Source organism: Cynocephalus volans, chromosome 6 (assembly GCF_027409185.1).
Source record: "Cynocephalus volans isolate mCynVol1 chromosome 6, mCynVol1.pri, whole genome shotgun sequence".
In the NCBI taxonomy this organism is placed as follows: Eukaryota; Metazoa; Chordata; class Mammalia; order Dermoptera; family Cynocephalidae; genus Cynocephalus; species Cynocephalus volans.
The window spans coordinates 14,927,134-14,954,340 of NC_084465.1; the positions used below are offsets into that span (position 1 = coordinate 14,927,134).

The following is a 27,207-nucleotide window of genomic DNA, read 5'->3' on the forward strand; positions in this document are numbered from 1 at the left end:
AATCACGTAGTACAGCCTCATTCTCAGAGTGCATCAGAAGCTCCAGGCCCTGTCTGGAGTCTGCTAGTACCATTAAAGGGTAATATGGCCAGAAATAGTATCACACCAAAAAGCCACCACCTGTCTTTTCTCTGTAATCTTATATTTGGGGGACTGGGGGACTCCAACTTCTATGAGTTCTATGTGAGGGAAAGAAAGAATTTGAAAATGGAAAGAAGGAAATGGTTAGAATAATCACTGGGAAATTCAATGTGGAGATCATGGTGTTCTGAAGACTCACCTGCCCCCAGCAGATGGAGGGCTGCCCAGCAGAGGAGCTTGGTGCCCATGGCAGGGTTGGGCAGGATGGAATGTTCGCCAGATCAGGGTCCTTATGAGCAGGAACAGAGGAGGAGGAGGGACATCCCTTTTCCCCAGAAGGCAGTTCCTACAGTGACATCACTGTCTTCACAGATGCCCACAGTCTTAGAAACCAATTGATATGAAGTAAAAGATAGCTAGAAGTTTGGTTAACACGTTCATGGACTAAGGTCAGTTCATGGACCGACCTGCCCCTAGTAAAACCTCTTGGGCACTAGGTCTCTCCTGACTCCCCTGGCAGAACACTGCACACACGTGGCTGCAGTTTAGTTGCTGAGGAAGAGTGAGCTCCGTGTGGCCCCTCCTGGGAGGAAGAAAGCATAGGGGGGCCTGCCTGTGGATTCCTCCAGATTCCACCTGTGTCCTTTCCCTCTGTGATCCACAGCTGAATACTTATTATGTCACTTTAATGTATTTTAGCCATGAGTACTGCTCTGTGCTGTGTCCCATGAGTCCTTCCAGCTAATCTCCAGCTGGGGACACCATCACAGTGCCAAAGGATATTTTCACGGACATGGATTGGTGTTGGTCTTAAATAGGAAGAACATTCCAGGCATAGGGAACAGTCAGAGCAAAGGACTAAGGCAGAAGTCTTCCAGGTGTATTTGAGGAATGACCAGAAGACCAGTGTGGTTGTGAAAAAATAAGCAAGGGAAAGAGGAACAGAAAAGGAGGCAACAATGGAGAGAGGGAGGTCTAGGGCCCTGTGGGCTTATGTAGGCTGTAGGGTTTCACGTTGCTCATGCTCTGAGCCCACTGGTCTGGCAAGTGCTCTGTGACTCCTATGCAGGCAGGGACTTCCCAGGGAGGGGCGGGGACCCCTGAGCACAGGGCAGCCTCAGTGTGTCTAACTCCCCTTTATGTGCAGAGAGGAGGCGGCCGTGCAGCGCTGTGGAGTAACTGCTGGCACAGAAGTACACAGATGTCTGCGAGGGGGTGGCAGACTTCAGAGAGAGGGGAAAGTTCTCTATATTTGGTCTGGAGACACTGTAGCCGTCGGGGACGTCTCCTTTTTCAGTGTTAAGAGAGCCAACTGAGTAATGGATCAGCCTCAGCCCCAGCCCAGGATCCTGTCGATACCAGTACATGTGGTCATGGTTGTCAGACTGGTGACATCTTAGAGTCACCTCCTTTCCTGTCCTTGTGACTTTGTTTCTTGGGTTCTGGGTGACTCCAGCATCTATGTGTCCTGTAATAGAGAGTAACAGAGCCCAGTGATGTCACCTCACGAGAACGCCTTCTATTGATGTCTTGTGAATTGCAGGAAAGGAAACCCACGTGTGACCAGCACTCACCTGCCCACAGGAGACAAAGAGCCACACAAAAGTAGAGCCTGGGATCCATTTCAGGTCCAGGGCAGAATCTCATGTCTCCCAGTACAACTTGTCTCTCAGTGACTCAGTGAGGTTACTGTCCCTGACAACTTATCGAGCTGCAGAGGTGGCTTGCCACACCCCTTCCCACAGGAAAAAATAAATCATCAACTGTATATACATAATCCTATGGTGCATATATAGTAATATTTTATAATATGCACACCATTTAACATCTCAGAATGAGCAGATTTTATAGTTTGTTTTTGAATAAATCTAACAGGTGCATATGCTCTTTCCCTGATTTTAGTAAGAAAATTTGTTCTCTTCTGCATATTTTATTCCTATTAGGATACAATTCCTTATTTGCATATTGTTTTAAGTTTTCTAGTATTTCTGTCACCCAAGTGACATCCTCATAGCAGTCCTGATGCCTTTTATGACGTCTCTGCTCTAATTTTACCCTCAAGTACCTTGTAGTAGTTCTTCTCTTTGCCTAAACTCGGGATAATTAGATGTCAGCCTACAGCCATACCCTGGGCTATAAGACCCACCTGACATCTAGAAACACTTAAAATTTTCAAGGTCAGGGTCATTAAAATTTGAAGAATCATTTTCCACTGTCTCACATCAGTTCACTTGATAGCAGTTCCGCTCTCCAAGCCCAGGCCTCTGTGTGTTTTCATGGGTACTGTGGTGGTTAATTTTAGGTATCGAGTTGAATGGATTAAGGAATACCTATGTAGCTGGTAAAGTATTATTTCTGGGTGTGTCTTGAGGGTGCTTCAGGAGGAGACTGGCCTATGAGTCAGTGGATCTTGTGGAGAAGGTCTATCCTCAAGTTGGCTGACACCATCCGATAAGTTGGTTGCCCAGATAGAACAACTCCTCTTCTGGAGTTGTGACACCCTTCTGCTCCTACCTTGGGACATCAGAACTTCAAGTTCTCCTGTCTTTGGACTCTGAGACTTGCACCAATGGCCCTGGGTTCTCAGGCCTTTGACCTCGTATTAAGAGTTGACACCATGGGCCTCCGTGGGTCTGAGGATTTGGGACCCGGACTGAGCCACACTACTGGACTCCCTAGTTCTCCCACTTATGGACAGCACATCATGGGACTTCTCAGCCTCCATAATTGTGTGAGCCAATTTCCCTAAAGAATCCCCTGTCATTTATCTATCTATCATCTCTCTACCTACCTATCATCTGTATGTCTATAATCTCTTTCTCTCTCTATCTTTCTAATTATCTATCATGTCATATAGGTTCTTTGTATCTGGAGAACGCTGAATAATACAGGTAGGATTTCTCCCTTTATTTCAACTGAGGCCACGGAGGACTGGACCACCTAAGTCCCCCTGACTGTGCTTTCTATGAAAAAAAGAGGAGGCTCATTAGTAATGTGGACGATATGTTGACCGAGATGTTCACATGTCTGGTGGTTCTAGGGTCACAGGGAAAAATGTCTTATGTCCATTCCGAAGGTCTTACATCCACCAAATGATAGAATATTGATTGAGACATAAAAGGGCAATGGTGAAAAACTTACATTTAGTCAATAGCAATACATGTTATTATTTCATATACAGGTCATATCTCAGCATGAGGTTTCTTTCTGTGACTACACATCCTGAGATAATCTTGATGGGTAATTCCTACAATCATGTTCTGTTGAGAAAGGACACAGAAGCAGAAGAAGAGACGAGGAGTAGGTCAATGGAGGATCCACATGGAAAGACTAGCTGGGGCCTGGCAAGCCCAGAAAGGGCTTTTCCATCTGTGCCGAGATCTCACCTGGTCCCAGAAGACCAAGAGTAACACCCCAAAGGATCCCATTGCGCATGGATGGGTCAGGATAAGAAAGGGGAGCTTTCCATCTTAAGGATCAATTTATTATTTTTGTGTGTGTGTGGCCAGTAAGGGGATTGTTACCTCTGGTTCGGTGTTGTCTGCACCACGGTCAGCCAGTGAGCACATTGGCCATCCCTATGTAGGATCCGAACCCACAGCCTTGGTGCTCCCAGCACTGCACTCTCCTGAGTGAGCCATGGGGCCGGCCCTTAAGAATCAAATTCTTTGGGATAGTGCAGGCAGAGTCCCAGAGCTCTGAAGATTGACCTTATAAAAAGGTATGACCAACTGACAAAGTCAGCATTCCAAACAGTAATTCTTTAGTGAGATGAGCACTTACCAGGAATATCTTTTTTCCTTTGCTTTTTAAATAACTATTATTGAGGTGCAGCCTCTATGGAAAATGGTATGGAGGTTCCTTAAACAATTGCAAATAGATCTACCATACGACCCAGCCATCCCACTGCTGGGAATATACCCAGAGGAATGGAAATCATCAAGTCGAAGGTATACCTGTTCCCCAATGTTCATCGCAGCACTCTTTACAATAGCCAAGAGTTGGAACCAGCCCAAATGCCCATCATCAGATGAGTGGATACGGAAAATGTGGTACATCTACACAATGGAATACTACTCAGCTATAAAAACGAATGAAATACTGCCATTTGCAACAACATGGATGGACCTTGAGAGAATTATATTAAGTGAAACAAGTCAGGCACAGAAAGAGAAATACCACATGTTCTCACTTATTGGAGGGAGCTAAAAATTAATATATAAATTCACACACACACACATACACACACACACACACAAACCGGGGGGGGGGGGAAGAAGATATAACAACAACAATTATTTGAAGTTGATACAACAAGCAAACAGAAAGGACATTGTTGGGGGGGAGGGGGGAGGGAGAAGGGAGGGAGGTTTTGGTGATGGGGAGCATTAATCAGCTACAATGTATATCGACAAAATAAAATTTTAAAAAAAAAATAAAAAAATAAAAAAATAAATAAATAAATAACTATTATTGAGTCAAAAATTTTGTGTTGTTGAAAACATACACCTCATCTTGAAGCTTTGTCTGCTTTCTGTGTTGCTGTTTAATAGGCACATAGACTGCACCTACACATGATAAGCAGCTAAAGGTAGATTTGTCATAAAGTCACTAAAGAATAACATCAGCCCTTCCCACCATCACAGGATCTTTCCTAGACTTTGTCATTTTGTATGCTATTTTTCAAAGAATTCTCTAAAATTTTATGAGCTTCATGTCCCTTAAAACCTGTGTATTCTGCATCTACACTCACTAAATGTTTGTCAAATAAGTGAAAAAAAGAGTGAATGGCTGTCCGAGTCCAGGCAGACCCTAAATCCGTAAAACATAAACTTAATCTACTCAGTTACAAACAGTTTCAGAGCTTTAAGGAAGCAGAGACACATGTGATTCTGCTGGAAATACAAAACAAATAAAAAGGAACTTGGAAAAGATTAGTTCATAAATGTCATTATGTGACTTTTGAAGGAAAGGATGGTGTTATGAATAAAAGAAAAACAGTGGTCTCTCTTCCTGGGAAGCATCTTCCAGTGGTCACTTCATCCAATCACTGTTACAGGTCAGGCTGCCTCGAAAGCAAAGTCTCAGGTGCAAGCAGTTCATTTGGAGAATGGTCCCAGGAAGTAGGGGTAAGAGAGCAGGGAGAATGAAATAGGGAGGAGGAAGCCAGGATAAAGGTGCAATATTGAGCTTGTGTTGAGGTAACAGGAGATGGAGTCCATCAGGACCTCACACAGAACACCTCTCAGAATTGTCCACCTGAGTGAAGATGCTGTAGTTTATGTCCCCTGTCATGTCCCACCAAGAACATTAGCAGCCCTACAGCTCTGGCTGTTCCTGTGAACAGGGCAAGTGGGCTCATGTGATATCAGAGAAGTCCTCAGAGCAGGAAGCAGAGACCCCGGCAGGCCCACGAGGAGGGGCACTGTCAGCAGAGCTGAATGTGGACTTGCTCAGAACCGTCCACTGCAGTTGAGGTTGGAGCAGCGGTGGGCGGTGAGGAGGTGACGGAAGGCACTGGAGGCTCCTCTGCGATGCTCACTTCAAATGAGTCTGTCCCCTCTTCCATCAGCTGTTTTGTGTGATCACCAATTGCTCTGAAGCCACAAATTTCTGGCACCTTCTCACCTTCTTCTCTGTCATGTATATCATACTTAGTTTCAAGTAGTAAGTGCAGTAATAGGTAACATTTTCATATTCTCTTAAGAGAAAACTCTTTATAGTTAATTCCACATAACAGTGAGACTACTATATTTGCATTTCAGATGACTTTGCATCTGGAACATAGGTGAAGCAGGAAAAAGCAGTCGTGTCTGCCTTTGATACCAGAATCACACATAGTATGTAACCGTGCTAGACTAGAGATTTGTCAGTTATAGGGAATGAAGATTTCTTACACCTATACTTTGTATTCGATCTTTTGTTTTATTTACTTGTATAAAATCTCTGTAAGACACATATTATTGGACTCAGTTTACAAATGAGAAAATAGCCAAATATTTTTTCAGGTCACTAGCTCAAGGGATCAGAATATGAACCACCAAGTTCTCCTTGTCTCCAAAGTTGGAGCTTGTTTTACCTCAGCATGTAGCCACCTCGGTGAAAGATTTAGCTAACTAATTGTGTCAGAGCCAGTTTTTCTGGAAGTGACTTTTGGGCTAATATTTCTGATTTTGAAGCTGTCTACCTATACCAAAATGCCTAGGAGTAGAGCGATTTAAAGCATGGGTTAAAGTTGGTATGACCTACAACAGAGCCCCAATTCTGGTACTGATGCTCCTCGACTTAGGATTGGATTAAATACCAACAAGACCACCATGAGATGATAATATCATAAGTAAAAAATGCATTGATTACACCTAAACTACCAAAAATCATGGCTTAGCCTAGCCTACCTTAAATGTGCTCAGAACACTTACAATTAGGCTACAGTTGGGCAAACTCATCTAACACAAAGCCTGTTGAGTAAATAAGTGTTGACTCTCTCGTGTAATTTACTGAACACAGTACACTGTAGAGTATTGGTTGTTTACCCTCCTGAATACAGAACTGACTGGGAGTTGTGGCTGCTGCCTCTCAGAATTGCAGAAGAGAATGGTACCACATATCACTAGCCCAGGAGAAGATAAAAATTCAAAATTCCAAGTATGTTTTCTACTGAATGGATATCGCTTTCACACTATTGTAAAGTTGAAAACCATAAGTGGAGACTATCGATATTTGTTAACTGTGTTTCCTCTAGCAAATCATCTAAAGTCTCTTACAATCTGTTATTTTTCACCTCTAAAATGAGGGTAAATCATTCTACCTTGTAGGCTTAAGAAATTAATTGAAATAATGAGCAAAAGTACAAATGAGCAATAAATAAAAGGATTTTCTATCAATTCACATAATGAGAGTAGAATTAAAGCCTCTGAGTCCACTAGGAAATGTGCACCTGCATCTGCAAAGGGCACCTCATACGTTTGACAGCGGCTGTCCTGGTGACTCTCCATGTGCAGCCCACCCTCCACCCCCCTGCCCTCCATGGCCTCCTGCCCTGTGCTGGGATGCAGAAGCCTGATGTCTATGGAGGGCATTACCAGGCTTTCTGTTGGGTTTGCCAGTTGGAGGCACCAGCAACAGACTGAAGGGTAGGCAAGAGAGTGCAGAGGATTTGGGTTTCCCCGTCCCGTCTCGTCTCGTAAGCTTCTGGCCTTGACCGAGCCCTCACTCTGGGCAGCCTCTCTCTGTAGCTCTCAGGCAGCTGCAGTAACACAGCCCCTCCCTTCAGGCTCAGGAGCTGTGCAGGCTGCCCACTGTGTGGGCAACCCCTGGGCTCCCAACCACTTCTTGGCTTCCCTGACCCTGTCTGCCCCTCTGCACCAGTCCCTTGATAAATTATCTTCATTCAACCCCTTTGAGCATGTCCTCTATTCCCTGCCAGGAAACTTTCTGCTTCCATACATCATAAATGCATATATGAATAATTTAGACATCTTATATCACCAGACATCAAACTTCTTAAGGACAAGAGGTGTGCATTTTCGATTAAATCTCATTTCATATAAACCAAGGAATTCTTTATTAACATAATAGATAGTCCAGAAATATCTTTTAAGTAAATTAACAAATGAGCAACAATTAAACTACTACAGCTTAACTACAATAACTTTTATGAACAAAATGACAGAAAAATTAAAATTTACTCTTGTAATCTACATTTTGGTTCTCTGCAGCTGGGTGTGCCAAATATTGTTTCTTGCCATTGAGCATCTTTAAATATGCTCCAGCAATCTCTATTTTACTGCAAGAACTAGAAGCCTTGAAACTGCGTTTCCCAGATTCTTATGACAGCAAATTTCAGGAGACATTTAGCTTCCTTCATTAAGCTATACTTGTAGAAAATTTGGAAGCAGAAGAAAGACATTTTCGTCCAACAGTAGCAGAGAGATGGATTTGCAGTGACCTCTTGTCACTCCCCCGTGAGTCACTCACTTGGTCACTGCAGAACCACTGTGACTCTCAGCTGTTTCCTGCAGTTCCTGTTTCCTGGGTAAAGAGCAACTTCAGATGGACCTGAAAGCAAGTGCTTGAGCCTTCTGAGAACCTCTCTTCTGGAACTTCCAGTGGTTTATAAGTACTAATATAATACCCTGTATTAACTCTCATTTGGATTGCAATTCCTAGAGGGTTCTGTTTCCTTGGCTGAGTCCCCTGATGTACTGGAAATGCCCCGGGTCACTAACCCCGTATAGGAGATTTCATGGCCCCATTTTACATGCAATTATGACAGAACAAACATTCTCTGGCTTGAAGGTGGCAGGTAATAAACCATAGCATCCCCATCCCATAATGTGAGATTTTCCACTGTAGCTTGGCTGGTATCAAAATAGATGATATAGTGCTCTGCTACATCTTGTGGACCAACACCCATGGAATACCGTAGAATTCAGGTAACTTTGATTTTGGAGGCATGAAAAAGGAGGGGTTTTTTGTTTTTGTTTTTGTTTTTTTTTGACCGGTAAGTAGATCGCAACCCTCGGCACTGTGTGGTCTGCACCACGCTCAGCCAATGAGCGCACCGGCCATCCCTATATAGGATCCGAACCCACGGCCTTGGCGCTACCAGGGCCACACTCTCCTGAGTGAGCCACGGGGTCGGCCCGAAAAAGGAGTTTTTGATCCTGGCTCTGCTATTTGTAAATATGAAATAATGGAAAAGTCCATGAGACACATTTCCTATCTACAAAATGATACATTGAGATCTTCCACATCTATGAAGTGGATACACTAATGCCCTTGCATTAAAACATGTAATGTACCCACCCTCTAGCACAGAGTAGGAGCTCCTGCCACTTGCTCAGAGCTAGAAAATGCTGGCAGAGATGTGAGAACATCCAGTGAATCTGGGACCTGAATGCTCAGGAGACTCTCCTTGAGCTCAACAGGGCAGACAGAGGGTTAGGAAAGAACTAGAACCATCCTTGGGGCTTGGCTAAGGCCGTGAGGGAACCCCACCCCCTCTCCCCATTACATCCTCAGCTGGCACCGGAAGGTTTGGGTACAGAAAGACACTAAGTCTGCAGGGCTGTGCCCAAGCTGCTGGCACAGAGATACGAGGCCGAGTCCCCCCGCTCCAAGGAGCTAATGTTGAGCTCAGAGTGGTAGTCACTGAACTGCTGAGCTGAGAATCGACTAGGGAAGTTTCCTTTTTCATTCTGCATCTTTTCAGAATACGAAATGAGGAACTGGAGGCCCTGACCCGGAGCCTGCTGGTACCAGTACACGGTGTTGTGTCCTGAGATGGGATGGCATTTCAGAATGGCCCGTCCACCTTCTCTTTTGATTAGGTGTCTTGGGGACTGGATGACTCCAGCATGCACTGAACCTGTGGAGGGAGGAGACAGAAGCTGAAGCCTTGACCCAGGTGCTTGGTATTCCAGCAACGACCAAAAACTGTGGACTCAGGGATGTCGCAGTTGTGCTCAGGACTCACCTGCCCCCAGGAAGCAAAGGGTAACACAGCAGAAGAGCCTGGTGCCCCAGGCAGCATCAGGTAGGACAGGACCAGGCATCTCCCTACTCAGGGCACTGGCCTCCTAGGTTGAGTGGGCAGGAGTTTGCTCCTCCCTTTTCTCTGTTTAGAGGATTTGCCTGTGATGTCACTGTTCTGATGTCACCGTCCCTGTAGGCTCTCATAGGCATCCTGCACTTCTGGACAGGCTCAGCTGTGTCAGGTCTTCCCCCATTCTGTCCAGCCTCCTGCAGCACAGGGGTTGCTGGCTGTGCTGAGCTGGGCAGGGCAGGGTTTGGGGCAGACGTCCATCACCCATGGCTTTTCTGATTTTCCTCTGAGGCAGGTGCTCTACTGTCCACACCTGGCCTGGGTCATCCAGGCTGCCCCACTGAAGCCTCATCACGCTCCCCATCAAATGGAAGCTCCAGAGAGGCCTCTACCCAGGCAAGGCTCCCTGAGGAGGAGAGGTCCTGGCTCCCTGCCATGAGAACACACCTGCACATCAGTTGATGAGAGAAGATTCAGATTAACCCCTCCTGTGCCAGCAGTACCTCTGGTTCATCAAGTAATATCTCTGACGCAGGGACCAAGCCAAGACTGTCTCCCTTAATCCTCCTTCCCCAGACAGAGCTATCAGCAGCTCACTCAGTGGATCCACAGCGCCCTCAAGTGGCCAGCTGTGCAGTCATTAGCATGTGCCTCTGTTGAATCTGCCAAGGAGGCTGGTGCTTTCTGGATTAGGCATCCGGATCTGCCAGAACACAGCTTAGGCCTTCCTGATTTGAGGTTTATCTGCCTCAGACTCAACTTTTAACATGATCATGAGGGAGGCATGAAGCAAACATGTCTTCCAAATAGGGGAAGAAAAGTTCTCTTCTCAATCAGTGTGTAGAAAGGGAGATACCAACCAGTCCTCAGATGGCAGCTGCACTAGGAAAGGACTGAGACCTGGGGAAAATACTCACTTTAACTGATGGTAATTCCTGGAGGTGCTGACCCTGGAGTTCTGTCAGCCAAAGCCTTCTAAGCACCTGGGGAAATAAACTCATCAGTGCCATGAAAAGGAAACTGTCTGCCTATGTATCCTCCTTTCGTGAACACCCTGTCAGCTCTTTTCTCTCTTTTTTAATTGAATTGCCTGTCTTCTCTATGATTGATTTTTAGGAATTGTTTATAATATGGACACAACCACTTTTTCAGATGTATGTATATTTCAAACACATATATATATTTATATATATTTCTCTTTAATGATATTTTTGATGAACTTTCATTTTATTTTACTTTTTTTTCTAACTCATACATTGTAATTGCACATACTTACAGGGTGCAATTTTATATTTGATATATATATATATGTTGTATGATAATCAGGTCTGAGTAGTTAATGTAGCAATCCCCTAATGGATTTATAATTCGTTTGTGGCAAGATCATACAAATGCCTCTCCTCTAGCTTTTATGTGATCTAGGAAACTGAACTGTTCACCCTACTTGTAAATGAAAGTCTCGATGGATTCCCTGTCACCGTCACCATGAGCCGACTTGTTGGAGTTAGCCTGGGAGGAGCTCCTGCTGACTACTGCTTCTCAGAATGGAAAACTGAGTCAGGGAAACCCCAGACCTGACTGGGTGGAGAGCTCAGCACTACAGGCTTGTCAGTGACACTCTCCAGATAGTCCTTAAAGGAGAAGCTTTTTATTATGGAGACGTCAACTGTGAATCAGAAGGTAGGATCCCAACCTCCTCCGTGACTGCCAGGGAAGGGAGGGTTTGTGGGGTTTGGGGACGGGGCTGCATGAAAGAAGCCAAGTGCAAAATATCCAAGTGTGATAATCAGCTGCCTTCTGAGGTCGTCTATGGCACCAAAGCTCTGTCTGGTTCTGTTCTTGTCCTTCATGTTATCTTAGGGTCCAGATAACCTGGTCTCATTCCCAGCTGAGCTGGGTTTATGTGACTTTGCTGTTTTGTGATTTAGTCTTAGTTAATGGTTTAGAGCTAACTACAAAGCAAGAAAAACAAAGTTATTTTTCCAGAAAGCAAGCTAGAGGGGATGTTTTTAAGAGGCTATGGTTACTTAGTCACCCCACTGTGTAATAGAACATCAGAATTTATTCCTCCTTCTAATCATAATGTTTTACCCACTGGCCTGCCTCTCCCTGCTTTTTCTTGCTGCCCTCCCGCCCCAGTCTCTGGTGACCACTGCTCTACTCTCTTCCTCTATGACTATAATATCCACTTTTTTTTCTTAGATTCCACGTGTGAGTGATGTTATGTGGTGTTTGTCTTTTTGCACCTGGCTTGCTTCACTAAACAAAACTTCCTCCAAGTCCATCCACGTTGCTGCAAATGACAGGATTTCATTTTTTTTTTTTTTTTTTTTTTACGGCTGAATAGTACTCCATTGTGAATATGTACCACATTTTATTATTATTATTATTCATTCATCTCTTGTTGTACTTTTAGGTTGATTGTGTATGTTGGCTGTTGTAAATTGTACTGCAATGAACATGATGGTACAAATACGTCTTCGGCATACTGACTTCATTTCCTTTGAGTATATCCCCAGTAGTAGGATTGCTGAATCATATGGCAATTCCATTTTCAATATTTTGAAGAACCTCCCTACTAAATTCCATAATAGCTGTACTAGTTGACACTCCCACCAACAGTGTGCAAGCCTTCACTTTTTTCCACATCCTCGCTAACACTTGTTTTCTTTTGATGTTTTGATAGTAGCCATTCTTACCAATTAGGTGGTATCTTGTTGTTTTGATTTTCGTTTACCTGATGAGCATTTTTTTAATTTGCTAGAGACCAATTCACTTTTTTATGGTTAGAACATTTTTTGTCCTCTTTAGAAATCTTTGCCTACCCAATGATCGTAAACAGAGTATGCTATGTATTTTTTTTTTCCAGAATCTTTAGAGTTCTACTTGTTAGATCACTGAGGACATTGGTGCATACTTTATTAATTTTTGTTTATGACAATGGTCAGGAAATGTTTTCAGTAAAGAGTCAGATACTAAACATTTTAGGTTTTATGCACCATGCAGTATCTATCCCAACTACTCAACTCTGTCATTGTAGTGGAAAAGAAACCACAGACAATTCATAAATGAGTGAGTGTGGCTGTGTTCTAATACACCTTTACTTAGGAATACCAAAATTTGAATTTGTGTAATTTTCATATGCCCCCAAATATTATTTATTTATTTCTATTTATTTATTTATTTATTTATTTATTTTTAATTTATTTTAAAAATTTATTTGTATTTATTTTCTTTCAACCATTTCAAAATGTAAAAATCATTGTTAGCTCATGGGCCATATGAAAACAGACAGGGGCCAGGTTTGGTCCAAGGGCGGTACTTTGCCCACAGCTGGTTTATGGAGTGAGATAGGGATTGAGATTCATTATTTTTCCATGTGTATATACTGTTTTCTTCAGCACCCTATGTGGAAAAGACTCTTTTTCCCCTCTTTGTGCCACTTTTGGTGTTTGACCTAGGAATTACAATATGCGTCTTTGACTTAGCACTGTCCACCAGCAGAAATAGGAATTTCATAAATGCCCTTTATTAGGAAAATGGAGTTTCCTATTATTCCAAGTTTGCTATGAGTTTTTATCAGAAATGGATGTTGAAGTCTTTTATTAGTGTATTCATTATTACAAATTGTGATCATTCTTTATGCCCCTTACCCAACCAATCACTCCCCAACCTTCTTCCCTCCCTGTCCCATCTCTAGTTTGTTCTCTCCTTCTGAAAGTTCAATGCGGTCTTTTCCTTCTTTCTTTCCTTCTTTGCTTCCTTCTTTCTTCTTCAGGCTCATCCATGTCGCTGCAAATGGCAGAATTTCATTCATTTTTATGGCCGGGTAGCATTCCATTGTGTATATACACCACATTTTCTTTATCCAGTCATCTGTCGATGGATATTTCATTTGGTTCCGTATTTTGGCTCTTGTAAATAGAACTGAAATGAACATGGGGATGCAGGTATCCCTTCAACATGATGACTTCCATTCCTTGAGATACATTCCCAATAGTGGGATTGCTGGGTCATAAACTTACCTTTTACAGTTGCACTTGCCATATCTCGTAGGTTCTGATATGTTCTATTTTCTTTTTCATTTGTCTGTCTCCAGGAATTTTTTAATTTTCTTTTTCATTTCTTTTTTGACCCATTCATTGTTCAGGAGCACATTGTTTAATTTTCATGTGTTTGTACTGTTTCTAGTGTCCCTTTTGTTGTTGATTTCTAGTTCTATTCCATTGTGTTTAGACAAGGCAGTTGATATGACTTCAATTTTTTAAAATTTGTTGAGACTTGTTTTGTGTCCTACATGTCGTCTATTCTAGATATGGTTCGGTTCCATGTGCAGTTGAGAAGAACGGGTATTCTGCAGTTGGATAAAACGTTCTATGGATGTCCGCTAGGTCAATTTGGCCTATAGTACAGACTAATTCTGATGTGTCCTGGTTAATTTTCTGTCTGGATTATCTCTTCTTTTTGGAAAATGGGATATTAAAGTGCCCAAATATTATTGTGTTGGAGTCTATCTCTCCAGTTAGGTCCTGTAATAGCTGCTTTATATAACTGGGTGCTCCAGAGTTGGTTGTGTATATATTTAGAATTATTATGTCCTCTTGTTGAATTGATCCTTTTATCATTATATAATGACCTTCCTTATCTTTTTTGCACATTCCTTGGATTCAAGACTATTTTATCTAATATAGGTATAAGTATTTCTGCTCTTTTTTGACTTCCATTTGCATGAATTATGTTTTTCCATCTCTTCACTTTTTCGATGGTGTGTGTCGTTATAGGTGAAGTGAAGCCTTGTAGGCAGCATATTGTTGGTCCTTGTTTTGTAATCCACTCAGCCACTCTACGTCTTTTACTTGGGGCATTTTATTTGTTTACCTTTAGGGTTATTATTAATACAAAGGGACTTGTTACTGCCATCTTGCTATTTTTTTTTTTTTCTGGTTGTTTTCTGGATTTTTCTTTTTTTTCCAATCCTACTGGCTTCATTTGTGGTCGAGTAGTTTTCTCTAGCAGTATATTTTGATTACTTATTATTTATTTTTAGTACGTCTCTGATAAATTTTTGCATTATGGGTACCATGAGGCTTACAAGAAATGTTATATTTATAACAAATTATTTTAGACCAATAGCAACTTAACTTTGGCATCTAAGAAAGAAAAAATAAAATCAACTCCATACTTTAGCATCATTCACCCCACTTTTTGCTGTTTTTTTGTTCTATGTAACATCTTTTAATGTGGCCTATTGCTTACTTGGTTGTTGTACATGTTATTGTCTTGTTAGATTTGCCCTTTAGTCTTTGTACTAAGGATATTAATGGTTTGTTCACCATCCTTACAACATTGAAGTATTCTGAAGTTGTCTGTGTACTTACTCTACTAATGATTTACATATGTTCAGCTGTTTTCTTGCCGTTCCTTAGTGCAATCTTCTTTCAGACTGAAGAACTCTTTTGCATTTCTTATAAGGTAGGTCTAGTGTTGATAAATATCCTTAGCTCTTATTTGTCTGGGAAAGACTTTACATCTCTTTCATATTTGAATGTTAGTTATACTGGATACAGAATTCTTATCTAACCATTATTTACCTTCAGCACTCTGAATATACCATCCCATTCTCTTCTGGCCTGTAGTTTTTTCTGAGAAATCCCCTGAGAGATGTATTGGGGTTCTGTTGAATGTTATGTGTTTTTTATTTGTTTGTTTGGGTTGTTTTTGTTTTTGGATTAAATAAGGTAGTTTATTTCTCTCTTATATAAAAGTTCAGTGTGGGTTCCCAGGGCTGTATTAGCTGGCATCCATGATCTTGATGTTCTACCATGCAAGGCTTCAAACTCACTGTCCATAGAGGCATCTGTGACCTAGGAGAAGGATGGAAAAAAGAACAAAGCAGAAGAGGCAAAGAGTCCATGTATCGGACCAACATTGGCAAAGGGTTCAATATGCTGTCATACATACTGATAAATCATTATCACCCAAAGTCTGTAGTTTACATTAGGGTCAACTCTTAGAGTGCTATGTTCTATGCATTTTAACAAATGTGTAGTTTTATGTGTTGTTGTTTTTTTTTTATTTGCTGTTTTCAGTATTTTGTCTTTATCTTTGGTTTTTAATAATTGGAGTATGATGTGTCTTGAGGTGTTCCTCTTTGAACTTAATTTGATTGTTGGCCTCTGAGCTTCCTGTATCTGGATACTGTCATCTTTCTCTATATTTGGGAAATTTTCAATTACTATTTTCTTGAATATGCTTTTTAAGTCTCTTTCTTTTTCTTCTCCTTTGGATATGCCAGATATGAGGAGGTTATTTCACTCTCAAGTGAAATATTTGCTGCATTTGCTGTATTTCTGTTTAATTTTTTCTAATGCTTTTTTTTTTCTTTTTTCTACTCTGATTGAATCATTTTGTGTGTTTTATCTTCAGCTCACTGATTCTTTTCTCTATTTGATTAAGTCTATTGTTGGAGCTTCCTATCAAGTTTTTAATTCATATAATATTTTCTTTATTTCTAGAATTTCTATTTTTTTAATAGACTCTATTTCATAATTGAGTTTTTCATTCTGCTCCTGAATTGTTTTCAATATCACTTAACTTTCTATCTGGATTTTCTTGTAACTCCCTGAAGATTCTTAAGAGAGTGATTCTGAATTCTCTGTCAGACATTTCATAGATCTCCTATTCTCTGGGTCCATTGCTGGTGCTTTGATTCCTTTAGTCGCAACATATTTCTCTGTTCTTTCATTATCTTTGTATCTTTATGTTGATGCCTTTGCATTTGAGGAGATTTCTACCTCTTCTAGGTTTTGTAAGTGTTATTTGGCTGTGTTAGACCTATACTGGTTAATATCAGAGCTTTGTCTCTGCTTGGTGTTCTTCTCCCTTCCCACCCCCCAATTCTGTAGTGAATTGATAGCTACTACCAACATTAAGACTCTACATTGGAACTAATATGCTGTCCTGTAGTTAATTCCCAAATTGGGGAAATTTCCTTTGGGGACCAGAACTTGAGCTCTGTGCTGGAGCTGTTGTGTTTTGCTACTGATTCTGTGAAGAAGGCCTTTATGTGCAGATTGGATTCTAATTTTTGTTATTAGTCACTTCCAGGGCTGAACTTTGTGGAAGTTCTGACCTAGGACTGAGTTTTTCCTGAAGATTGCACCTCCTGCAGTTCTATAGCCCTGATAGATTTCCACTGGGACCAGCTGCTCATGCTGTGCCCCATGTTTCTCAGATGGCCCAGCCTTTCCTTTGTATTCTAACTGCTTCCTGTAGGGTGGACCATATACATGTCTTTCCCATTACTCACCAGCCTCTAGACAGCTCCTTTCTCCAGTCAGCTGTGGCTGCTCACTCCTATGTGGGCCCAGAGGAATCCTGCCAGTAGTCTTTATGGCCAGTAGGCTGTTAAGGTAGGCTCCAATGTCCTCCTCTCCCCCGCAGACTCCAAGGAGGTTCTCACAAATAGTGCTACTGCAGCTTTTTCTAGCTTTGATCTTGTGCTGCAGCACTTCCACACCCCATATCAGGCCATAGCCTCTCACACCTTCAAGAACTTTGTGGATTGCTCCTCCTCTTTCTCCAGCTCCAGTGGTCCTGGGTTGGCAATCTTTGTTTTTGAATAGTTGTAAATTGGTTACTTGTGGGGAGGAGCAATGCTGGGAATCGTCTATTCTGCCATCTCAATGAGATTATTCTTCTTGATCCTTCCTCTCTTGCACTCACATCATGTGCAGCATCATATGTAGGTCTTACATGAATTGGTTTTAAGAACTAGTTTGAAGAGTGTTGTGAGATCCTTGTTTCTCTCCTCACCCCCAAATTCATGTTGTTCTCCAAGTTATTCTTGCCAAGGCACCTGGACTAAAGATTGGGGCAGTTAACAGCTTGATGAACTTGTCTGCTCCTGCCATGATCACAGCCTGCCATGAAGGGTTGTCTCATCTTGGCTCTCATGAGCACAGCTGAGGAGAATTTGGGGCCTTATCGCTGCCTTGGGTGGAACCCAGGTAGGGCATGAAGGTTTCAGAAGCAGCAGCCGCTACTGAAAAGACAGGAAGTGGAGGGCATTTCATAAAACAATTACATGCTGAATAAAACATCAGGAACTCCTCAATGCACAGCTTATTCCAGCAAAGTGCTCTCTAGTCTTGCAGATGTCTGTGAGCAAGTCAGCACAGGCTCTGCCGATCTCTTCCTCTCTCCTGGACCCTTCCCTCACGCCCCAGAGCAGGTAGTACCGTGTACTGGCACTTTTTCTGCACAGCCTCACTTCCTTTTTCCGGGGCAGATAAAGGTCAGAAGACCTGGGCCCAGAAAAGGAGGGTGGTTGAGTCAGGGGTTCTGCAAGCCCCCAGTTTTCCATCCCTTTCACCACCAAAGATGGGTAGTGTTTAACTTTTTATCCTCATTTTTGGCAAATTAATTTTAAAAAGAAATGTTTGTAAAATCCTAACTTCTTTTCTCATTATTGTAATAGACAGCAGTGCCAATCTGAATTTCTAGTTATGAGATAAGCCCACAAGTTAGTTTTACAGAACTCTAATGTAATTCCCTCTCAAGAAAAGACGTGTCAATTTCTTCATTGTTTGTAGATTGGGTGTCATTTTTAATTTCCTCTAATTAAAAATAATGAAAACTTTGATATATCTTTGAAAACCTCACGTTAAGGAAAACCATCTTAGGCATTTCTAGCCTCTGAACATCTTTGACTCTCTTTTCCCATGACCCCTTGATTCTCCAGGAGTATTCCTGGCCAAAAATTCTAAAGATAGGTTGAAATTACCAAAACATTTTAGTTTTTACTACCTCTTACATAGTCAGTCTGCAGTCCAGCACAGAACAGAGGCTTTAAACAGTTTTGTTTTGCATTTGCCTCTTAAATTCATTTATTCATTAGTTTATTCAAAACATATGCTTTTGTTAACTTTCTTCTCTACTATACAATGTTAGGCATAGTGGACAAGATGCCAAACAAATTCCATAACCCAGAAGCTTGAAACTGAAAGAGATTAACATTCATTCATTCAGCAGATATTACTATAATCATGGAAGCAGTTCTGAAAAGGATCGGAAGGAAACAATTCTCAGAAGCAAGGAGGTCAAGAAACTGAGAATCTTATAAAGTCATCGAGAACGATGGCAAGGTTAGTGGTGGGCAGTAGGACTGAATGAAAAGAGCCATCTGGCAGTGAAGAAGTGCAGCAATAGAGGGTGACATTCTAATGTCATGTGTGTAAAGGAGCTGGGCTGTGATGTAGGAGAAAATAAAGTGATCCACAAGAAACAGAGAGGATCTGGGAAGAGAAGGAACATTTAAAAACCATGTATAGAAACACATGACATCTCATGATGTGCATTCAAAAGAACTGACCTTCATTCTGCACTGTTTTCATCTAGAAAGTTGGGCACCTGGATGACAAAAAACAGAAAATAAGGAGTGGTATTTGGCTATAAGGAAGAACTAAGGTAAACCCGAGCTGCGTTGGGCACTCAAAATACGGGCACCTTTTGCACTAGTTGCCAGTGATACTTTCACAGGGGTTGAGAAGCTATTGGTATGTAAAAAAGCTTATGGAAGATGTAAATTACAATCATTTCGAATGGATCTCAGACATTAAGAGAAAATTTGTGGCATAAATCAGAAGAAAAATATAGACTTTTGTGTTAAGGACATAAGATCATAGAGGAAAGACAGCAAATGAGACTGGGTGGCCTGCTGCTGTAGATATCCCAACATGGACCCACACTGATGGTTCCAGAGCAGGCAGCTGAGGAGCCCTCATCAGAACCTGAGTCCACAGCAGCCCTCAGCACCCACTGGGCTCTTCTCACGCAGGATGGAGACAATGGATCTCAAGACTCTAGGAGTGGTGGCTGACATCTAATCTATATAACTGCCTGCATTAACCATAGGTGAGATATTCTTCTAGAGTAAATGTTCAGTTAAAATTAGCATTATGAATGAATGTCCACACTCATAGTGAAGAAAACTCTTGGGGGAAAATTCTGTTCAGAGCTCAGAGTGAGAAGAGAATGAGGAGAGCTGAGTAGTTCAGAACATATAGCCATTATCTGGAGCCCCCCCTTTCAGATGGGGTGACAAACACAGGAAGACAGAAAGTCTACAGTGTGGGTAATTAGGTTTAACTCACATGTGTGCAAGTAGCCTACAATTTGTGAGAGATTCACGAAACTCATTTCCTACATTATTTCCTGCACAAGTTTTCTATGTTGGTGACTTACATTTTCTGTATTTCTCATGCCCCAAACCCACTTATTTCTCATGAAAAGTCAGGAGCAGGGAAGACTTGGCACTGCTGGGAGCTGGAAGGAGAGGAGGAAGCACCAGGATTTGTGCACAAGAAGGGAGGGATCCTGCAGCGCTGTGTCTGTGCTGCTGGCACAGAGAAACATGGCTGAGTCTCCGGGTTCTGTGGGCTGGATCTTCAGGGTGAACCCTGAGGCATCGAGCATCTGAGCTGAGAATCGTTCCTTGGGCATCCCTGTTTCATCTATGGGAGACTGGTTGCAGAAGTAAATCAGCAAGTCCAGCCCCTGTACCACAATCTGTACCAGTAAAAACAGTTGTGGCCTGAAATTGGCTCAAATCTCAAAGTTACGGCTTGTCCCATCTCTGTCACCTTGTGCCTGGATGAACCCAGCATCTGTGTGCTCTATAAAGGGAGACAGAATTGGGGGACAGAATGAGGAAAATACAGGGAGCCATCAAGGATGGAAGCCCACATGAAGATGCCCAATGTTCTGAGGACTCACTCTCTACCAGGACACAAAGGGCCACACAGCAGAGGGTCTGGGTGCCCATGGCAAGAACAGATTTGGATCATCTCAGACATAAGGTAAGAACAGATTTGGATCATCTCAGACCAGGGCCCTTGTGAGGATGAGCAAAGCAGTGAGTTTTGGAGCATTTTATCCCCACAAGATGCATCTGTCAGTCAACATCACTAAATGAGTTACCACCCCTAATTTGAAAGTTCCTTTCAGAGGAGGCTGCATCTCTGGGAGATGAATAGGGCAGGACTGAACTCAATTATGATTGACCTGAGATATAAATCTACACATCTAAAGGTTCCCTGAGGATTTTTTTGTTTGTATTATCTATTCAGCATGGCTTCTCCATTGTATCTCTGATCCAAGAGCCAGCCAGCTATACCCATCTGCACCACAAACTGCAAGTATTTAAAGATGAGCTCACTGACTTACTGCAGCCAGCTTCTCTGCAAACACTTGTATGCATCTCCCTGGTGGCTTGTTGCTCCTAGTCATACACACACTCTCAATTCATCCATCAGTTACTTAGGAGGTAGCCTCTGAGCTCTCTAGGAAGACAAGGACATCAACTGCATTTTTGGGGCATCAGGGGCTGGTCTGATGCCCTGAAACTGATTAGATTTACAAATTCTACTCTAGTGAATGGCCTCTCTGAGTTACTCCTTGAGCTGTACTGAATCCCCAAAGCCCACAGCACAGAATCCAAAATCTTTGATATTCTCTATCCTCACCATGAAACAAGCAGAATTTTTTTTTTCTTCTTGAAGGTTTGCAAATAAAATGCTACTGAATTGATTTAGATCTCATTTTTACCCCTAGAAAATATCAACTTTTTTTAACTGGAAACATCCAGACTCTTCTTTATAAAAGGGGCCTGCCAACATAAACCCATTTCCTCTCAGGGTGGAGATTATGAAGATCTGAGAGAAGCCTCTGTTTCTAGGGTTGGATAATTAAATTATTTGCTAGCAAAGCATAAGGAACAGTTTGCAGTGATTATGTTGATTTTGGCAGAAGACATTCCAGTGAGTCCTCTGAACCCAAGAGCAGATGCTCATTTTAAACAGCAAATAGATGCAGAGTGACTTCTGTTACGTAAGGTGCCTGTTTCCCTTCTGGAATCTTTGTCCTTTTAGTCTCATTTTGACTCAAAATGTAAAACTGTGGTCATCATTCTGTTTTCAAAAAGATCATTGTTTGTTTCTCTCCTGTAACCAGGCGCCTCGGTGTGGAAGGCAAAATGCTGGCCTCCAGAGTTGCTTATGTCTGATCCCTGGACCCGCACATGTATTCAATTATGTGACAATGGGGAGATAAAAGTTCCCAGTTTTATTAAGGCTGTTAATCAGCTAATCTTAATATAGGGAGATTACTATGAATTTTTCAGGTGGGTCCAATGTAATCCCAAGTGTCCTAAAATGTGGGAGAAGGAGGAAGAACAGTCAGGATGACACAGCATGAGGAAAGACTGGACCAGCCATGGCTGGCTGTGAAGGTGGAAAAGAGACAAGAGCCGGGAGAGCTGGAGGTCTCTAGAAGCTGAAAAAGATTCTCCCCTGGAGCCTCCAGAGCAGTGGAGCCCTGCGAACACCTTCATTGTAGCCATTACACCTATTTTTACTTCTGAATCCAGAATATTGTAAGGTAATAAATTTGCAATGTTGAAAGCCATCTAGTTAGTGGTAACGTTTTACAGCAGCAATAAAAATCTAATGCATTATAGTTTCCATGGGACTCAAGCCTGAAAGAGGCAGACAGTAGACACAGAATACAGGTGGAGGCCGATGCACAGTCCATGGAAAGAACTTGAAATCAGGATAAGAGAAGCCCGGGCCAAAAATTCTTAACTCTACCCAGACCTCACCTGCTTCGGGGACACACAGGAGGCTGAAGTGAGTGACAAAACACAACTAGATTATGGCAATTTCCTGCTGAGAGCAAAAGATCTTGGGGGAGAGGATCCTGGTGTTCTGGTCCACCCCAGTTCCTGCCTGTAGGTGGACATGCTGGTGGTGTCACTGTGATTGTCAGCTCCCTGGGTCCAGGGCCCCTCTGATGTGGTCCAGAGTAGCACCTCTGTTTCCCCCAATCTACCTTCTACAAACAACAGAGCAGGTTGGGCTGGGCTGGACAGGTTTGAGGTTAGGCTCTTTAAGGCTCCTCTGGCACACAAACTACTTCTCTGCTTCCCTAACCCAGAGTGTGCAAGATGACCACCCAGCAACTTGTACCTCCACGTCCTGAGCAAGCTCAGAGGTGTCCCCACTGCAAGCATGCCTGACCTTAAGAGCCTGCTTCAGAGCAAATCTCTACAACAGTAGAAGTATTAGAGTCTCTAATTCCTTCATCCTCAGCCATCATTCAGGACATCTGTAAAAGAACTTCCTGAATCCAGGCTAGACCCTAGGGTTTGCCTTCACCATCTTTCAGAGAACAATCTCAGCCCCTCCCCACACTCTAGATGACAATGAAGACACAGTGCCTCCTAGTGGACGGTGGGAGGAAATAGCATAAATGTGCCCTTGCCAGGACAGGGGCAAGTTGTGTCTTGTTTCATTGCATACAGGGGATATGAGGCATTATGGTTTGTTTCAGTAAGAGGGAAAATACATAATATTAGTGTTATTATGTCCTATGCTGGAGCCACCTAAGGGATAGATGCTTGAGTCAGACAGGTGAAGATAATACTGCCAGTTTTAATATTGATAAACAACAGGGCTCAGTGTGAGAACAAAGGGGCTTTCTAAATGCTATGCTGAATCAGAATTTAACCCATTCTCTCTCCCCTTCGAATTGAACTTCCACCCTGTATGGAAAAGAAAGGATCCCAGTGATCTTAGTGCACGTTGAGAAAGCACCAAAGAATCTAATTTTTCTCTAGGAACCCAGGAAATAAGTAAGAAAATGAAGACAGAGTGAACAAAGATGAAGACTGGATAAGGTAACTAACTCAAGCCCATTCACAAACCCTTCACACACAGGTCTGTGAGCCAGGTGACCAGCAAAAAGGCCCTTGGAGGCTTGACTGAAGAAAGAATAGTCTTTTTTCAGCCCACACACATCTAATACCTAGGCAGTCCAAAGAGAAACTCAGAAACTCACTGCTACTGGAAAAGTCCAAAGGAAAAACTAAGCACCTGCCAGCAGAGTAAACATGCCCTATTTTCAGAGTCAAGCTCTGCTGGCCAGCACTGCTTCACAAACTGCAGAGCATACAATAGCAAGAAAACTGAAAAGATACATGGGTACACATGTGCACTAACTCCACCCACACACAACTTGTTCACAAAGAAATGTGATGCATGATGCCCAACTGGACCATAGTCGAGGGAGCTTGACTAAACTATTCTATTTTCCCCACACCCTCTTAGAGAGAAGATTTGCCAAGTAATAAGATTGGAACAGGATTATTACTTCAGGGAGTCCCCCAAGTTGGAAAGGGTGAGAAAAAATCTTGTCTCTTGAGACTGGGTTTAAGTGGGAGAGACAATAGCCACGTGTCAGCCACTTCCTCCAATTTTGCCCACTGTTCTTTTTGTATACTCATAAAACAGCACAAATGTGAGAGTGCAGCAATTAAATTAAGCCCAAATCCATGTTTTGCTCTCTGACCAAGTCTAAGCATTAACACCCTGTTTATTCTATCTCCCATCTTGTCTCATGGACCAATAAAATATCAGAAACTATGCAATAAAAGTAAATAAGAACATAAAAATGCTCTAAGAGTAAAATGTCCAAATACATGTCTCGATTTTATTATAAATCTACTTTCATTTTAAAAATATTTAATTGAAATCAAAGTTTAAATATCACATCTCTATACCATTGAAGTTAAATGTTAAGGAAATCACAGACAGAATCTAACATTACAATCCAGAGAAAATTAAAACTTCAAATAAAATTCATTTAATGTTGATCCCAATAATGACAGATAAGGACTTTTTTTTAATTGTCATCTAAATAGTTGGGTAACATAATAAGAACAACAAACACTTCAATTAATTAATGTCTTAAGCATATAGTGGAAAGATCATGGTTGGAAACTTGGAGAGGGCACAGCCTGGGAAGGTGAGCCCAGGGGTCTCTTTGCCCTTGGGGGCATTTGCTGAACCCACTCAGCACTCATGAAACTGCCTCACAAGCCAAGGGTATAAAATCAAAGACCAACACGTACCAAAACATAGCATTGACAAATGTGGTTAGTAACCACAAGACAGAGTTACACATGATCTCCAGATGACCCAGGACATCTGAATCCTGTAAATCAGGCTCAGGGAGCCACAGTTTGTTTATAACTCCATATACTTGGCAGGTGCAAAATACAATTCTCTCTAAAGGAAGATACATCCATGCTGGACCAAAAATTATTTCTACAACTATAGTGCCTGACACAGGACCAAAGAATCCCAAGAAACTGATTAGGCTCATAAGGAAAAATACAAACACTATGAGAATGCAAACACTATGACTTAGAAGCCACAGAAAAGTAGTATCTACAAAAATAACTCACAAAGAACTCAAAGGATAAGTGACTAGAGAAACTCTGAAACAACTATGTTTCCTACGTCCAAAGAAATATTACATGTGCTGCCACAGCAAGCATCCATGTCCAAAGAAATAAAAGATGGTCTCAGAAAATGTTGTGAGAAAATTACTTACTATAAAAATTGACCAGGCAGATTGGAAAAAGAAACAAATAAAAATTCTGGCAAGGAGATGGTGGAGGGTCATGTCAATCCAACCCACGACAGAAGTTTTGTCAGCCAGATAAATTGGAGGGAGATGTGCAGGAGTAACTGGTCATGACTTATGACTGAAGTCTAGGTTGGCTAAGGAGGGAAATGAAGCCAGGAGGGGCTGAGGGACAAGACCTTGAGAAGATTCCCAGTGAGCTGCTGTCCATGCAATTTCAACCAATACTTCAGAATGACTTCTAGTACAATCCTAGATGATCCAGGCAGAAGGTAAAATAGAGCACATGGAGCTGGACAGAAAGAGTGTGTTATGAGAGGGGCAAGTTAATCAGGGACAACTGGTTACTTTAGAAGTTCTTACTAAGGAATATTTCAATGTGCTAATGAACTATTTTCATATACAAAGACAGACAGGAAATGTCTGTGGAAATGTCCCCACCATGCTTTGAATTGGCTGGCCTAAGCCCAGATATAGGGTTTGGCTGTATTGGTTACATTGAAGAATTAACTGCTCTGGAGAAAGTAGAATTTGTTGTGAGCTAAGATTTGGGACATGCTTCCAGGATGTCCATTTGCATGCATTTCACTGAGATTGAGCAATGCTAAGTAAAATAGCTGAAAGTATCATTATCATTAACAACAACAGTACTATTAACATATTTCAACAAAAACAGGGTGAAGAGTATTTTCCAAACACATACCATGTGTTGAGACTTTTGCATAACACATCCAATATTAGAACTCAGAAGAAGCTGGCGGTTGAGGGTGTTAACAAGGAAAATATTCCAGTGATTGAGTTGGTGACAGCTACAAAGGGGGAGCCTGCTGTGTGTGACTTACATATAATCACCTTCTGTATTATTAAAGTTTATTGTACATTTTTCATGATTTCATATTTTTATAAGAGAACAACAATCACTACCAGTAAGGACTGAGTCTGGGATAGGCCCCTTTTGGTTTTAGTTTCTTGAGTTGTCACCAAAACTTGCTTCAAATCCCTGAGTCATAATCATTTTCAAACAACATTTGCAGCCCTCATGTTCCAAGAAATAATTCATGTGTTCCCATCATATGAGTTGTAGCTTATATCTGCAAACCCACTTCTTTTTCATGAATGATGAGGAATAAGGTGAGGCCTCTGTTCAGAGCTGCTGTGAGCTGAACAGAGAGAATAGAACCACACAGTTTTGTGCACAGGAGGGAAGTGTCTCTGCAATGCTGTGGTTAAGCTGCTAGCACAGAGATACACGGCAGAGTCTCCCAGCTCTGCAGGCTGGATCTTGAGAGTAGAGTCTGCTCCTTTGGGCCTCTTCGCAGAAAATCGATCCTTTGGCAACTGTGAATCATCTGAAATAGCCTCATTCTGAAAGCGAATCAGAAGCTCCAGACCCTGTCCTAGAGGTTGCCGGTACCAGTAAAGGGTAATGTGGTCTGAAATAGGATCACACCAAAAAGACACCACCTGTCTTTTCTCTTCAATCTTATATCTGGGAGACTGGACAACTTCAGCTTTTGTGATCTCTGTGGAAGAAAAGGACAGAGTTTGAAATGGAAAGAAGGAAATGATTAGGATAACCACTGGGAGATCCAGTGAGGAGATGTTGGTGCTCTGGGGCTTACCTGCCCCCCGCAGGCAGAGGGTCAGCCAGCAGAGGAGCTTGGGGCCCATGTCAGGGTCAGGCAGGATGGGATGCTCACCAGATCAGGGTCCTTGTGAGCAGAAACAGAGGAGAAGGGATGTGTCTTTTCCCCACAAGGCAGTTCTCAAAGTGACATCACTGTTTTGCAGATGCTCACAATTGTCATGAACAATTATCTAGTAGTTTACCACATTCATGAACTGAGTAATTTATACAAGTGTTCTTCCTCATAGCTCTACTGTGGCAACTGAGATTCGAGATGTCAGTTAGTGACCTCCTTGTCTTATCTGTAATTATCCTTCTCTTTGTGCATGTCTCTTTTACCAGGTTCTCGATCCTCCCAGTCACATGAGCTTAGATCAGGTGAAAGCTGGGGTGATGGGCACAGCTTCATCCCGGAGGCACATTGAACTAGCTAACGTGCTCTAAGTTAAAAGGATAAAGTGATGCT

General features: G+C 42.2%; 2 gene segments (V, D, J or C); both read right to left on the minus strand.

The window, feature by feature from the left end:
* Positions 1 to 1,142: 1,142 nt before the first annotated feature.
* Positions 1,143 to 1,728, minus strand: LOC134380842 (T cell receptor beta variable 10-3-like). The segment is given in 2 exon segments: positions 1,143 to 1,549; positions 1,656 to 1,728. Coding segments are annotated over 2 exon segments (480 nt in total).
* A 7,409-nt stretch (positions 1,729 to 9,137) lies between these two features.
* Positions 9,138 to 9,638, minus strand: LOC134380844 (T cell receptor beta variable 13-like). The segment is given in 2 exon segments: positions 9,138 to 9,451; positions 9,560 to 9,638. Coding segments are annotated over 2 exon segments (393 nt in total).
* Between the last annotated feature and the right edge of the window lie 17,569 nt (positions 9,639 to 27,207).